The 16,814-nt window shown below is 39.2% G+C and overlaps 1 protein-coding gene across 2 annotated transcripts in view; it reads right to left on the bottom strand.

The window, feature by feature from the left end:
• asap3 (ArfGAP with SH3 domain, ankyrin repeat and PH domain 3) overlaps positions 1-16,606 on the bottom strand; it is a 33,334-nt gene extending 16,728 nt beyond the window's left edge. Inside the window, exons 1-5 of one of the 2 annotated variants that reach the window (XM_031896890.1) lie at positions 15,877-16,606; positions 13,917-13,989; positions 11,832-11,977; positions 9,466-9,540; positions 9,329-9,378 (exon numbers count right to left, since the gene is read on the bottom strand). In XM_031896890.1, the coding sequence (XP_031752750.1) occupies positions 9,329-9,378; positions 9,466-9,540; positions 11,832-11,977; positions 13,917-13,989; positions 15,877-16,023 (491 nt within the window). In that variant the 5' untranslated portion in view covers positions 16,024-16,606. The remainder of the gene's footprint in view (positions 1-9,328; positions 9,379-9,465; positions 9,541-11,831; positions 11,978-13,916; positions 13,990-15,876) is intronic. The other variant, XM_002939360.4, reaches the window with a different exon arrangement.
• Positions 16,607-16,814: the final 208 nt, after the last annotated feature.

Raw genomic sequence — 16,814 nt, 5'->3', positions numbered from 1 at the left:
ATTTGACGATCTCTCCAAACAAGCTGATATTATTGAGTATGGACATCTATAGCTGAAATATACTGGCAGAGAAGATTCACTCTTATTCCACCTGTCATACCTAAGAATGCAGACTGACAGGCAGTTTCAAGTTATGTATAAAAAAGGGCATTGACTCAAGGGATGAGAACATAATTTTGCCCCTTTATAGGTCCCTGGTAAGGCCTCACCTTGAGTATGCAGTGCAGTTTTGGGCTCCAGTCCTTAAGAAGACGTGCAACTAAACTGGTAAAGGGGTTGGAAGATTTAAACTATGAGGTGAGACTGTCGAGGTTGGGGTTGTTTTCTCTGGAAAAGAGGCGCTTGAGAGGGGACATGATTACTCTGTACAAGTACATTAGAGGGGATTATAGGCAGTTGGGGGATGTTCTTTTTTCCCATAAAAACAATCAACGCACCAGAGGTCACCCCTTTAGATTAGAGGAAAGGAGCTTCCATTTGAAGCAGCGTAGGTGGTTTTTCACGGTGAGGGCAGTGAGGTTGTGGAATGCCCTTCCTAGTGATGTGGTAATGGCAGATTCTGTTAATGCCTTTAAGAGGGGCCTGGATGAGTTCTTGATCAATCAGAATATCAAAGGCTATTGTGATACTAATATCTACAGTTAGTACTAGTGGTTGTATTTATAGTTTATGTATGTGAGTGTATAGATTGGTAGGTGTGGGTTAGGTGTGCTGGGTTTACTTGGATGGGTTGAACTTGATGGACACTGGTCTTTTTTCAACCCTATGTAACTATGTAACTATGTAACTATGTGAATGACAGGTGGCATGATATTGGGCTTTTTTGAGAAAACATATTTCAGTGGAACTTATTACCCATCTGTATAAGACTTTTTTTACACTGCAGGGTAGGGATATAAGAAATGATAAGAATTATGTAAGGTGCAAAGTTTGCTACCAGCTGGTGGTATTTACAGGTTACCTGTTGAAAGCAAACATCTTATTGATGTTATGGGTTACTGCACCTGGACAAACACAGGTTTTTTTTATGTGGCAACAAATATGAAGAAGGAAAATAACAGCAAGCAAAAATTTATATTTTTATGAAAGCAACACATTTTACAGGGTACCTTTGTGCTATATTATGCCTATAGAAAAGACATAGGCATTGCATTTAACTACTACTACTACTCCATTATGTCTCACAGCTCACAATGGTGCTTTAAGCTAAGTTACCTAATTATATTACCTGTATTAACATTATCCAGAATTCTTCCATTCAAAGCAATTGCCCCACTGTGTATAGTTTAAATCAGGGGCGTTTTTTTTACCAGTGAGCCATAATAAATATAAAAAGAGTTGGGGAGCAACACAAGCATAAAAAAATGTAGCTGGGGTACCAAAAGGACTGCGATTGCCTATTTGGTAGCCCCTATGTGGACTGGCAGCCTACAGGAGACTCAGTTTGGCAGTACACCTGGTTCTTATGCCAAAACTTGCCTCCTAGCCAAGAATTTATAAAGAAGCACCTGCTTTGAGGCCACTGGGAGCAACATCCAAGGGGTTGGTGAGCAACATGTTGCTCGTGAGCCACTGGTTGGGGATCGCAGGTTTAAATAAACAATTGCTTACTCTTGCCTAATGCTCTACTGAAACTATAGACAAAGCCTGTGCAGAATTGTGATGCATGTTACACCCATACCATGACAAAACAACTGCACTACATTTCATGTTTAAATTTGCTTTAAAACATTTTATGGGTTGACATTTACTATACACATACCATCTTTTACCTTAATCTTTTATATATCACTTGGACTGCATTACCTTCTCCATTTTTGTGAGTATAATTAAGTAAACTATAAATAAAAAGATCTAACTAAAAAAGATTGTATGTATAGGGTTCCAAATTATAAGGGAAAAATATTATCTAGACAATTCTTGGTGACAAGAATTTTAGAAAACAGATTTAACTTGACAAGCTGCACCATTTGGAGCCTACATTTCTTTAATCACCTTTCAGAAAATGCCAGAACCTGTGCAATCTGTCACTGAATTCACCTCTGCTTCACAGGTAGAGTCCATTAATGCAAATAACTGGCTGCACAGTTGCTCTGCAGGTTGAAAAATACTGGTGGAGAATACAACTTTGTGCCAAGAGCCTCACCCTAATTTATGCCACAAGAATTAAATTATGCACAATTTTACAGATGGGCATAGGAGACTGCAGATATCTCTAAACACACATTATGCAGCTAATGATCCTTGCTTGTTTAAATACTTAATTTCCCAAATGACTGAGAGGTACTTTGTAGACCCATTACTAAAGTCCATGAGTAACTGATGCAAACAAATACACACACTGCAGGCATTCTCTCCAAACAGGACAGCTGGTCACAGTTAAAAATTGAATAAGCATTAATAAGTGCACAGTACACTTATATAGTGTAGTGGTTTTAGAATTCATTTCACACCATTATGTAAAGATGCATAAAAACAAACAATAGATTCATAGTGTAGTGTAATAGTGTAAAACCACTTGAATAAATTATCTTAAAACTTTCCTTGTCCTTATATATTTACTAAATCCACATTGTTGGAACATGTTCAGATAGCAAAAATCTACCATATAATATAGTCAGACCATAGAATGGTTGAAATAATTTTTAATGACTGGGATTCAATTAGGGGATATGGGCACAGGAGACTGAATGAGACTCAATAGCATATCTTGGAACCAATCTTACCCCCTCTTTTAACACTCTATATATATGGGCAATACATAGACTGAGAAAAGACCTGACAGCATGGCACACATACCACCTCTCCTGGTTTGGCAGGATAACAGCAGTTAAGATGACGCTGCTACCACCCCTCTTGTATTTGTTTAGAACATTACCTATACACTTTCCAGAAAAAATAGTTTTCTCCCTTTAAAAGGCTATTTTCAACTTCATATAGGGGGATCAAAGCTGCAATTATGAATAAGCCAAAGAGGAAATCACTTCACGGCTCTCTACAACTGTAACAACTTTTCTGGGTACCCAAAGCATACAGAATCACCTCAACAGATCTATGATCAACCTCAAAACATGCATTAGATCTCTGGGACACTAAACTTTACAAATTAAAATTAAGCAATACAAGATACGTAACTATCATGAACAATAAAGACTTTCCACCAGGCTACAACCCCTAGGGGCAGATTTACTAATCCACGAATCCAAATCACGAATTGGAAAAAATCGTATTGGAAACGAAAATTTCGGAAGATCGCAAATATCACGAAAATGCTTACGAAAAAATCGTATTAGTCACGATAATATCGTATTGGCGATCCGAAAGTCACAAAATTTTCGTACCGAACAATTCTAAACAGCGGTAAAACCTTTCCGATTTTTTCGTGCAAACGTCCGAAAAAGTCGTGCAGCATACGAAAAAGTCAGGCGCCATACGAAAAAGTCGTGCGGACGCCCGAAAAAATCGCGAAAATACGCTCAGAGCTTTTGTAAATGTGCCCCCTAGAGTTAAAAGCCTGGATAACAGCAAACAAGATTACTCTAACAACCTTCACATCTGATCGAAAGGTCGTCCCATTCCAAGACTGCATAGACAAGCATGAAATTCCAAAAACGCAACTATTTCAATACATGCAAAAACATTATGTGCAATCCATAAGCAAAACTTAGACTAATTAATCTCTCACCTATTTCAAAAACATATACTATTAACAGTCCCATCCACTCCACTTAATCTCACTGCTATACTATCGTCAGAACAAATCTGGTCAAATATCTGGACTACAGTCAGTAAAACCTCAATGTGTGCAGGTTTCCAGTAAAAGAGCCTAGAATCCATATTCAGATAATACTATACCCCGACACGCATCAGCAGACTAAGTGGAAATCCCGACCACTCAACCTGCTTTAGAGGAAGTGGGGAACAAGGATCATTTATACACACATGGTGGACATGTAAAGTGGCCCAAGAATTCTAGCAGACAGCAGCGACTCTGCTCTCTCAGGTGTTACACTGTACAATAAAAGAAGCCCCACACACATTTTTGCTGGGCATGAAAATAAGAGCCATACACTCTAAACAGTCATGCAAACTGTTCACCCACATCCTTACAGCAGCAAGATCACTTCTTGCTGCAAATTGGAAAGACCCACACATTCCAGGGTTACAAACATTGATAAAAAATTGAACTGGATCAGAGATATGGAGTCAATAAGAGAAAAAATTCCTATAAAGGAGCTACGAAGAAGAGCTGGAGTGGTACCTATGAATCCAATACCTAGAGAGATGCAACACGGGGGCTGACGAAACACCTTACATAAGATACAACTTATGGTGATATATCTTTTTCAGGGTACTATTAAAATCATAACTTCAGTCCCCTAACCCCTTCCTACCTCATCCCTTTCTCCATGTTTCCTCTTTTATCCTCTGTTTGCCAAAACTAATAGCTATGTAAATAAATAAGCTACCATTGACAAGACCATTGGATGACAAAGCTCACAATGTGATATGGAGTAACATTACCAATTATGATCCGAAATTATCCTTATATCTTTATGTGCCAATTTGTTAACATCTTGTGTTGCTGAACTTATATTTCTTTAAAACAAATAAAAACTTAAAATTTTTTAAAAAAAAACTCTTGTCCTCCACTAATGCTCACAGAGATTAACATCATGCCTGACATGTTTTGCAGACTTTTTCAACAGAATGACTACGTTTCTTTTTTGCACCTTAGGGCTGTGTCACATGGGAGTTTGCTCTCAAGGCAACTTCGGCAAATCGTGCGCCGTGTATGCCATCTCACCGGCGATTTACATTCTCGCTGGTGGGATGGCATTTCAGGGAGATTAGTCGCCCGCGACAAGGGAGATTTGTCACGAGGCGACTAATCTCCCCGTGTGTTACAGCTCTTATGACACACAGCTTTCTTGGAGAGATTTTGCATTTGTTACATAGATCCATTTAGGGTTGTATTGCCAGATAGAGATGCATTGCCTTAGCAACAACTTTGTGTATATTGATCCTCTTCTTGCCAGGTCGTAATGATGTGTTAGCCCATCACAAGATAATAATTTTATTATCTACCTTATTTTTCCCACAAAAACCCTATACTTTTAAGTACTGTTAGTTAACCTTTGGGTACATGAAGCAAACTACCTAAGCTAATCGGCCCGTGTATGGGGAGAGCAGAGCGGCCTGGCCGACCGATATCTGGCCTGAAATTGGCCAGATCTCGATCGGCCAGGTTAGAAAATCTGGTCGGATTGGGGACCGCATCGGCTCGTTGATGCGGTCCCCGATCCGACTGCCCCATTGCCGCCCACATAATCCGATCGTCTGGCCCCAGGGCCAAACGATCGGATTATTATTTTTTTTACCTAAATGGTCCCCGATATCGCCCACCCGTAGGTGGGGATATCGGGGGAAGATCCGCTCACTTGGCGACATCGCCAAGCGAGCGGATCTGCTCGTGTATGGCCACCTTAAGTCATGGTGATGCTAAACTATGGTCTTTGTCGGCTCAAATGGTTTTTGCTAGCAATAACATTTTAAATATGCTTTTAGAGTTAAACTTGGATAATAATTTATTCACTGGCAAGTTAAACTAGAAGAACAACACAGGAAAATGCTAGAAGGCTTGTACATATAATTCCTACAAAAGTCAGAAAATATCTCTGTCAGCGTTTCTGTTACTCCTGCCGATTTATCCAATATGCCAGTGCACATATGTGTCATATCCAGCCATTGCCTGTGCATTGACCTAGAGACTGTAACCTTCCAGATATTGCATATTGGGCTTTGGACTGTCTTGCAGAGTCTAGCTTCCTCCTTGGTCCTGACTCATTACTCCTGAAAAGGCCAGCCTGTACAGTATAATCAGGCCTGAAAAGACTCTACTAACCTGCTGCCTTTCCAGCAGACTGAAATCCTGCTACCTCACCTCCTTCAGTGATTTCTGACAGGGAACTCCTTAATTCACTTGCTCCATGTTATGACAGGGACCCTTTGGCTTGCTAGGGGTTTGTGAATCAATGCCTGGCAAGATTTGAGCTGCAACCAGTCCATTTTGTTTCCATCTGAGCCAAGGTAAGTTATTATCTCCATGTTGCAAGGCAAAGGGAGATATAAATGTTGGGGAAAGAATGCAATCTTCATTAACGATGCTAGAGCCCATTTGCAGACCCTTCATGCTGTCTTTGAGGCTCCTGGATGTGTAGCAGCTGCCTTGTCTCATTAGATGCAGATCTGCCAGGGAAACCCACCAGTATGCAATTAAATTCCGAACTCTAGTTCAGAGACTGGCTCAAATAATATTTTATTTTAATATTAATATTTTAATAATAATAATTACTGGTTCCTGACCCTTTTGCCTGTTTTTTACTTTTCTAAATGCTGCCAGCAATGCCAAAACCGTCTGATCACTGCCAGCAACAGCACAGACCAACACCTATAAAACGTTACCCCAATCCATAAGTGCAATATTTCCACTAAGTTGTGTCCTGATGCACATACACAGACACAAGTTATGATACTAGTCCAAACAAATAACTGTGGAACACAAAGAAAAGAAAATTCAGTAGTAGGCAACCAAATGGCTATGGAAGCTAGGAAATGAGTTAATATGAAACATATATTTTAAATACAGTGGAACCTCTATTTTACATTTTTTCAGGGGGCCAAAAAAATGGTGTTAAGTCCAGGAAAATGTAAAATCAGGGAAATGTATTATGCATGGTGCAGTTCTACACAATCTACATGGAAAAGGGAGTAGTGAAGTCTAAACCAACTTGCTGGATTTTAGAAATTTTTCACCACTCTTTCAAGTGGCTTATTCAATTGATCCTAAGCTAGTCACGCATGGATTTTTGCCCAATCTGGTCACCTATATTGTAGGCAAATCAGACTGATCCCATGGCATATATACAGCAGATCCAGACAACAGGGTCTGCTGTACCTTAGCCCCCCTCCCCCTCTCTTATCTTACATATACCAGTGTGGTCAAGGCCGGGAGGTGTGGTGTGGGAGGACCGGGAGAGGGGGAGGAGTAGGGACTGGTCGCGCCATACCCTCTCAAAAGATTTTTCTGAATGGGGGACCGGCATGAACAAGTTACATCGCTGGGCTGATTCATATGTTTCTCCTCCAGCAGAAAAACACATTATTGTGCTTATTTGATCTTGGTGAGGCAGGCCAATTAGAGGGCACCATATATTTGACAATAAGCTGCTAACTCTGGAGGTTAGTAGCTTTTATCAGCTGTGTATTGCCAGCTTTAGTGGTTTAGAATGTGCAGGCATTTTAAACTCTTGGATGCAATATCCAATAACAATAATGCCAATCAATTTAATGACGTGTTATGTGAAATTCACAAAGGTGTCAACATATGATCCAAGCATACCATCCAATATTAGAAGATCTGAAGGAAGGACATAGTTTCCATTCCATTTGACATTGTTGGAATGGCAAAATCATGAGTTAAGAAAAACTAAGTGCACCAATATTTTATGGCAGACAATGTAGTCCCTAACCATTTCAAGATATATTGTAACCCAAGCATTTCATAACACACAGTCGCTCTTTCTAGAAAGTAACATCAGTGAGTGCTGGCCCTTTTTAATGTACTGTACACACCCATTTGCTATGCATCCTGTGAAAATGAGCATGCATTGTGTGCAAAATATCTATAGGCACACACACCTAAAGTAGTTGTATATATACTACCCAAAACTTATGCACCAAAAGTAGATTATAGATAGTCAGCTTCTACCTTAAAATTAATGGCCCTTTTCCCAAGAGCAGTGTGTCTCCTCCTCCGTTTGCTCTCACATCCTCAGGCAGCTTTGTGTAGCTTTAGCACTTGAGTGACCATTTTCACAAGATGGTCATCAGGAGCAGAGGATTAAGACATTAAAATGGCATCACAGGACAGTTAAATGCTGATCTGTTACTGCAGGCTGGGTAAAGAAAATCTGGACTGTCCGTGGAAAGCAGGACAGTGATGTGGTACCATGAAAATCTCTGTGGCAGGTGTTATTTAAATCAGTCCTGTGCTTAAGGGCAAATGCCCATACCTGATGCACTCTTACCTTCCAGTTTGTGCCTGTATGTTACCCAACCACTCAGATTGTAAGCTCTACGGGGCAGGGACCTCCTTCCTACTGTGTCTCATACCACATGGCACTTATATATATATATTTATTGTATTTATTTATTATATCACTTGTCCTCCCTGTGTGTAATTGTGTATATTGTAAGACTGTACAGCGCTGCGTACCCTTGTGGCGCTTTATAAATAAAGTTATACATACATACATACATGACTGGAGAGAACTGAGGAGCTAAGATGGCAAACCTAAAAGCCAAAGACTTACTGCCTAGGACTGGTTGTCTTTGAGCCTATTGAATGTGCAGTGACATCGGGTGTTTTGCCAACCATTTTTTACACTGTGTGATTTTGGTTTCAAAATCAATCCCCCTGCTGTCAAAAACAAATACACCAGCACTAGAGCTTTTCCAGTGGTTCTCATGTGAAAATGTGGCAGGCCTATGGCACAGTGTCTTTCCACACTGTTTTTCCACTGGTATATGCATTTTCAAGACTGCATTTCCCTCTCCTGTTAATGACAAATATACATTTCAGCCTGTACCTACTTAAAAAAACACCTAATTGTTTTTCCATTAAAAATCATAAGATAATTACCACTGTTGGTATTTTCACAATGAAGTAAGTAGGACTGGAATTCAGGATTTTAAATGCTTAGCAAAAAGCACAGGCGGACAATACACCCAGATATCACTATGTATGCCACAGGTTGTAATTCTCTGACAGACTTGCTGTGATTAATCTGATATTTTATTTTGTGACTGAAATGCAAATTATTATTCAGATGTTTATTTGGACTGTGTATTGGCTCAATGAGTACCTAGAAATGTATATATACAGTGTTATGTGTTTCATTAAGAATAACATGTCATTGTACTTCTCAGCCATAAACTATAATTTAAAATTGTTTGGTGATTTTTTATTTAATTCATACATAAATGGGATGTGAGCACTAAACTGTATAATGAGCACTCTGAATGTCTGAACTTTATAATTTATTGACAACTTTACCCTTTGCATTCATTAAGTTGGCCACACAAGGACTGAAAAACACTTGGTCCCCCTAGTCCATTCCCATGTACTGCCCAAACATCTTAACTGGCTAAACAATCGGATCATGCCGACTTGGCCAAGCATTGCTGTTGGCCAAATCAGAAGATCCACTTGTTTGGCAATCTCATCAAATCAAAGTGAAAGCCCAGCTATATAAATTGCTCTTACACTTTTATTTCATATTCCTTCCAGCTCCTGTCAGCCTGTTTCTTTAGATCCTGTAAGAAAAACACAGAGTTATGGAGTATAGCCATCATGAGTAGCTACGTTATGTCTTAATACAAAGGTAAGTTGGCCAAACTCACCAATTTGCTATCTTTTGAATCTCCACGTAGCATAGAGTCTAGAGGAAATGTGAGGATGCTATTAAGATTGTGTATCTAGAAATAAACAGGAAAAAAAGGAAAATTATACACAGACATTGGAAAAGAAGAAACATTTTACAGAGAAGTAAACCTCCCTCCAAATATGAATTTTAATTCTAGTGCACAGGCCCCCCTCAGGTGCAAACCAGAAATATTTGGTAATAACATTTCAAAACAAATAATTTCTTTAGATTTAAACTATAGATCAAACACATAATCTAAATATTTTGACTCATGTATTAGTTTTAGTTCTCTTATATGACAATATTTTTGTTAAGAAAAAGGTTTTATGGTTTAAATTTCATAGGGTCATTTCACTTGCACAAAATTTATTGTTTTCAATAAATGCAGCAAATTTGTTTTCTAAAATGTAAGTGATTTATATTTTGTTTTAGCAGCTCAGAGAGCCAGGGTGCTAATTCTCTAAACAAGTGGCTCCCAAACTATGTGGCCATTCCTCCTAGGGAGTCCCAGTTTGAAGGCTGAGATCTGTGGAGAATATTCTGACCCCAGGTTTAGGGCAGTGGCAGACGGGGAGATTAGTCCCCCCGCAACAAATCTTTCTTGCCGTAGGTGACTAATATCCCCGCAATACCATCCCACCAGCAATAATGTAATTTGCCAGTGGGATGGCATACGCGTCACTACAATTTCCCGAAGTCGCCCAAAGTGTCCTGTCAAGGCGACTTCGGGAAATTGTAGAGACGTGTATGCCATCCCACCAGTGATTTACATTCTTGCCAGTGGGCTGGCATTGCAGGGGATTAGTCGCCCACAGCAACGAAGATTTGTCATGGGGCGACTAATCTCCCCGTCTGCCACTGCCCTTAAGGTCAGTATTTTGTACTTGCAGGCTACTAAGTAGATACTCAGGACTTAGGGATACTCTATAAAAATACTCTAGCTGTCTTTTAGGTTATATTCTGATGCATCTACAGCATTTCTGGATACTTAGATAGCTGAATCATATTAAGTGATATTCACATCTCAGTCAGGCAGGGTATCATTTTAGAAACAAAAGGAAAGAAAATGTAATTCTAATATTTAAAGGGATTCTGTCATGATTTTATGGTGAACTTTTTATCTCTATATTACACTATTTACAATGCAAATCACTTTACCATTTAAAAATCAGTTTGCTCTTTTAAAAAATGGAGTTCACTGCATTAATTCAGTAGGAGCAGCACTATTAACTCATGCATTTAAAAAAATGTGTCAGAATTCCCATTATAAAATGGTTATAAGGTTTTTCTTTAATGTAATTTCATTTAAAAGCTGTGTAGCTAAGGAATAATTATTAGGCATGTGGCACACATAAAAGGTCATTTTTTTACAGAAGCGCAATCTGCAAAGTGCAGTTTGATGTAGTTGTACCAATGCATCAAAACACATCCAACTTAAAGATGTGTAGCTCCAGGGTTCTCCTGCATCAATAGGCTCATTTGCATGTAATTTGGAAAATGGTGTGGGACAGATGCACCAAGCACAACTATAGTGAAGAGCAAGAAGGACCTTTGGCAATATGCACAATGATTGTGCATCATATTTCAGCCTACCGAGAATCCCCCCTCCATGCTTCCCGGCATTCAGTGCATAAGCAGAGAAACATAACATATACCATAGACCTAAAAATACTGAACATTTTACATTAATATATATTGGAAATGTGATTTGAATTACATTATCTTTCATTTTGCCCAAACTATCTTTAATTGAAATTCCTCTTTAATATTCAGGAGTACTGCTGATGCAGTTTTGATGGCAATGGTAGTAAAAGAGGGCTAGTACTGTACATAACTTGGTATTTTAGTGGCCTAGAGAAAAGTTGTAGGGCCTCATTTATAAATACTAGGCACATTTGCTCCGTGGCAGTAACCTATTTTGCGCTGTGTTGTTGTGTCCCTATGTTCTCTTTTTGTTTTTTAAATCTTCTTTGGTCTAATTTTTCAGAATTCTCATTCTGCCACTTTTAGCTAAGCATTTTTTTGTTTACTCTGTTAGCTTGCTTCCATGTTTTTACATCATTTATTTCACCCCCTTCCTCTCCTTCTCTTTCATTTTGTTGTCTCTCAGTCAGTCTTTTTCTTACTTTCCCCTCCCTCTCCTCACATTTCCTTCTTTACATTGTTTATCTATAATTAAATCCAGATGAGTGCAATACTAGGAGAGGTAGAACAGGCTGTGAGGCAAGAGAACGAAAACAGCAGAATGAACAGGGGAGAGAATAGTGAGGGAGAGAAGGGGATTGGATTTTGAGAGAAAGCTAGAGAGTATTTTATACAAAGTTTATAGGGCAGATATCTCACCATGTTGCTGAAGAGTGCACTGAGCTCCCTTGAGAGTACTGATAGGTTTAGGAAACCTGTAGAGAGTTCATGGTTGTTGGAGGAGATCTGGTTACTGCCTAAACACTGAAGGGCTTCCATGTATGCCTCCTGGGCTTCCACATGAGCTTGTAGAAGAAAGGGGCACAGATATGTTAAAATGCCTCAAAAACATTAACAAACTTAGCCGATACTGTAGATCCACTTGTTCCCTGACCCTTTCAGGTAATCATAAAGACTGGCAGAGCCAATTTGGGGACATTATTGTACCACTTATCATATAGCTAGTGATGTAGAATAGAATTAACAAACTTCAATGAAACCTTATTCATGGTGGTACTTTGATCCATATGTACGACAATTGTTCCTATATCTCCACTTTGCCATACATTGACTAGTAAGAAAAATGCCTGGAAGTTGAAGTTTGATGAGAAACTGACCATAGATAAATGTTCATGCACCAGGGAGTTGCCTAACTTAATCCAGAAACTGAGCATCCCAGAGAATATATAAAACCAGATGTGTCAAGGCATAACATTTGCAATGCCATCATTCAGATGTTTGTGCTGTGGAGATGCAATCTGGATTATTACTGGAGTTAGAGTTTATTTCTCAGTGTGAATAAATTATTTTTGAAAACATTTTGTAATGTGCTCATTTCTGTCTTCAAAAAATTGTTGCAGTGTTGCAAAATGTTGCAGTGTTTAGGGAATTTGAATTTAAATTTATTAGGGATGCACCAAATCCATTATTTTGGGGTTTGGCAGAGCCCCAAATCCTTTGTGAAAGATGCAGCCGAATACCAACCGAATCCTAATTTGTATATGCAAATTAGGCCACAGAAGGGTTCAATAGGGAGCAAGCTTTAAAATGTTTTAATTCTGTGTTCACGTAACCAAAAGTCACATGATTTTAAGGATTCAGATTCGCAGGGCCGGATTTCTACTTGGGGTGCCCCAAGGCCGCCCCCATTCGGCGCCCCCGCCGCCGCCGCTGCGCAAGCGCCAAACATAGACCTCCCATACGGAGCAGTGGGGAGACGTCCCCATTGCTCCGTATGGGAGCAAAATGTTAAAATTTGCTTGCGGCGGGGCGGCATGCCGCCCCTGTGTATGTGCCGCCCTAGGCCTCGCCACAAATCCGGGCCTGCAGATTCGTCTAAAAAAAGGCTGACTCTTCGCTGAATCCTGAACTGAATCCTTCGTTGCATCCCTAGAATTACGTTTTCTTCTGATTTAGCCATAGGACTGACTAAAATGCTGCAGTAAATGAGAGACCTGCTTGTGGGTTTGTACTAATGTATATACCGTAATAAAAAAAAAAACTTCACTAAACAGTTTCAAAGCAATGTTAATAAATATGCCCTCATGTTTCACCTCCAGCAGTATTATTCTTTGAAAGCTAGATGGTAGGATATTTAAAGCAGCAAGTCTCCAACAATACCTGCCATTAATTGCATTCTGTTCAGCCTCTGTACAATGTGATAGACAAACACCCCAATATTTTGTGTGTTCTACCATGACACTGATGCCAATCTGTTTTATAATTTTTGTGTTGCCTCTATACATCCATCCCATTTGAATTCAGCTCATTCTCACATATGTGTTGTTTCCAGAAAAGCCATAAAGACATCAAGCATTGCATTCTGTGCAGTGAAGAGACAAAATAAGGTGGGCACTGGACTGGCAATCTGGCAGAAGGACTGTTGTAAGATGCCATATACAGTCACTATTTGTTGGGTCTGTGGGAGGCTGTGTGGGGTTGTTTGGGCTTCTGTTTTTTTCAAAATGCCAGGGCCTATTTCAATCTAAGACTGGACCTTGAGGACACCACAGATATGTAAATTGGTGTCACAAAAAGGAGTGACACAGTGGAGGAAAAGATAATTTCCTAGTCACTAGAAAATTCTTTATAAAATGTAGGGCTTCCACTAAGCCTTAGGCAAAAGACAGGCAAGAGACAACTGTGCATAATATATGAGTGCATGGTTGGCCTTTCCCAGTCCCAAACACATTCCCAATCAAAAGACATCCTAACTTGAATTGTAATGCACTACAGGATACTCACTAATCCCTGAGCTGTAAATCGATCGGACGCTCTTTCGGATCTTGTTCACAACATGTAGATCAGATTCTAGGCTCTGAGGGAAAAAAAGTATTAAAGAAAAGACGAAATTTGGGGTTCTGTGAATGAAGGACAGAAAAACTGCTGAACAAATCAGGATAGAAATATTAAGAAAGAAAGACTATAACTATAAGAATGGAGAAAGATGGGGAAATATATTTTTAATTACTGGATAAATGCTGGATATTATGAGAGGCAGGGTAACCTGACTGTGTTTTGCTTTACAATTTTTATATAGGTAACTTCTAAGGTGGGTGACTTCCTATATTACCACAGATCCAGCAGTCTCTAAATATTTAGCAGTCTCTTTTGGGTTACAATTGTTACTGGAAATGTTCCAGTGCTTCTATAACCAGAAAATATGCTATGCCACTTTTTGTCTTAGTAAATATACTGTATTTAGTTGTAATTAGAAATGGCAAGCATGTTAGGTTTGGTGGACTATGTCTTCTTTTTTGAGCAAGTTTTATGATTCAACAGCCCAGGCCCCAAATGTTGGTCACTATGTTTTACATAGGCCCAGTCTTTATCTTTCTAACTGTTGTTCTCTCATACTTCTACCACTCATTCTAAGATACTACTTGGTTGTAATCTAACATCAAAAGTTGTTCTGCAGGAAGGATATCCCTTCCTTACATCCATTAAATGAAATCTTGTATGGCAAGGTCTATGGATTATGGTACCTTATAGTTTCTTAAAATGTTAGCATTGAAAACTGTAACTTGATAGTACTGGTTGTTGAGGAAAGTAGATTCAGCAGCATAAACCTATAGAGTCTGTAACAGCTGCCAAGAATAAGAGAACCGCTTGCAGGTCTTTCTGTATGTAACAATTCATATACTTGTATAGTTGAAACCAAAGGATGTTGAGAAAAACGATGGCAGAACCAGGAGTCACCATTTTTTAGAGATATCAACCAATTATCCATTTCTAGCATTTTTGAGACTATATTTTACATCACCAATTAGAGTTAAATGGAATTAGGTTGGTCGCTTTAATCAGCATTTAGTATGTAACCAGCACAGTTCTACTATTCTTCAATTTGGTCCAATATACATTGAATTGACCTTTATCAGGGTAAAGGTCTGTGATCCAGTTCTAGGTTGTTGGGTTTTCATAGTAGACCTGTAACATCTTCGTATCTTTTTTATGATGTAGATATACAGGTCACTTTTTACTGCAGTCTTTCATACTGGAGAAACACTATAACCTGGGAGCATAAAAGTACAAGCCTCTTTCAGCTTCTACTGGTGCCTTCATTTAAGCACTAAACTCACACTGCATCATGAGACACACTGGGTGATTTTTGCAAGTTTCTTTGAATAAATACATTACAGTATAAGCGATCCATTTCTTCTGGATAAACACCCCACACCAAGTTTTTTAATCTGCAAAGTATACCGAGGTGAGTAAATCTAAAGCAGGTACGTGGTCAGCCCATAGAGCAGAAAACAAAGGTAACAATAAAATATAAAACATACGGGGTGCTATGATATAACTACATTATTGAGACAATATTATTTACGCTTACCCCGTTCATATGTAAAAATACTGGAAGTCACCTAAGAGTTCATGATTTAATGTGATAATTGAACTTCTCAGAGACTTTTATTGTCCTTATAAACTTCAGTAAGGGGTATGTGATCCACTATATTTGGAATGCGGAAATAAAAGGCACCCCTTGTCTCCCCTAACTCCTCCTTCTCTTACTGTATTGTAGGCAGAACAACCAGTTTTCAGATAACTGCACTAATCACAGAGATACAGGACTGCAGCAAGTCATGTTCTGTAGCACATTAATACAGGTGATATTCAGGACCACACAATAACTGTGTGATGCATACAGACAGTTTTTGTAAAATACAATTGAAATAAGAATGTCTGTACTTTTTCTCGCACCCACCTCTTCCAAAGCACTGACTGCCTGTCTGCACTTCTGCACCTTGGTAATAAAGTTGGGGGGAGGAGCACACAGGTGGTCTTCAGGAGTAATGCCCAGAAACAGAGACAGGGGGCTCAGATCAGGCATGGTGTTCACCTCCTCTTCCATTATCTGAATCCAGACTGAGAAATTCTTTCGATGGATTGTAAACCTTGGATATTTAAGCACTTTGCATTCTCACTGCGTGTTCCCTCCTTGATATTAACAGATGAATCCAGAAATAAAGTCAGGACTAATCCTTAAAAAACAATCTATTCATTTAATTTATCTGTAATCCAACTTTTCTTGCAGCGTGCCCTTTTTACATCTACTGGAGACAATAGTAAAATATGTTTGTTTCAATGCAGAGAACCCTTTCAGTCCAGGTCACATGCAATTCTCCAGTAACAGCTTCTTCAACACCCATATTAATATTCCAGCATGTTCTGTAGCAGCCAGAGAGGACCATGGTGATTTACATCAAACCTATTCTTTCTATAAATCCCTGACTTGTTTTGTATACATCCTTTCATTGCTTCTTTAGATAACTGGATGCAGTTATCCAAATCCTTAGCCAGCACTGAAACTCCAACAAGCAAAAAACTGGTAGAAAACCCTGAATCTCTTCGTCTCAGCTATGCAGGGAAGCTTCTTGCAGTAACTAATCCACAGCACCACTTTCGAATTCTCTCCAGATTCAGCTTTCAGTAAAAAGGGTGTCTGTCCCTCCTCCCTAATTCCCCACCCCACTGCCTAACCCTGCCACGTGACCAGAGGCAGCAGAAGGAGCAGAGTCTACATATCCCAAGCATACCTATGTGTAACTACTGTGAGACCTGGGGCAAGGTTTCCTATGGTAAAGTGGATGTCTGCCCATCTGTTTTTGCATATTAAAACAAATTGTAATTCTAAACAACTTT

This window comes from Xenopus tropicalis, chromosome 2 (genome assembly GCF_000004195.4).
Source record: "Xenopus tropicalis strain Nigerian chromosome 2, UCB_Xtro_10.0, whole genome shotgun sequence".
In the NCBI taxonomy this organism is placed as follows: Eukaryota; Metazoa; Chordata; class Amphibia; order Anura; family Pipidae; genus Xenopus; species Xenopus tropicalis.
The sequence above is the reverse complement of the archived record's forward strand: the minus strand, read 5'-3'. Positions and strand labels throughout refer to the sequence as shown.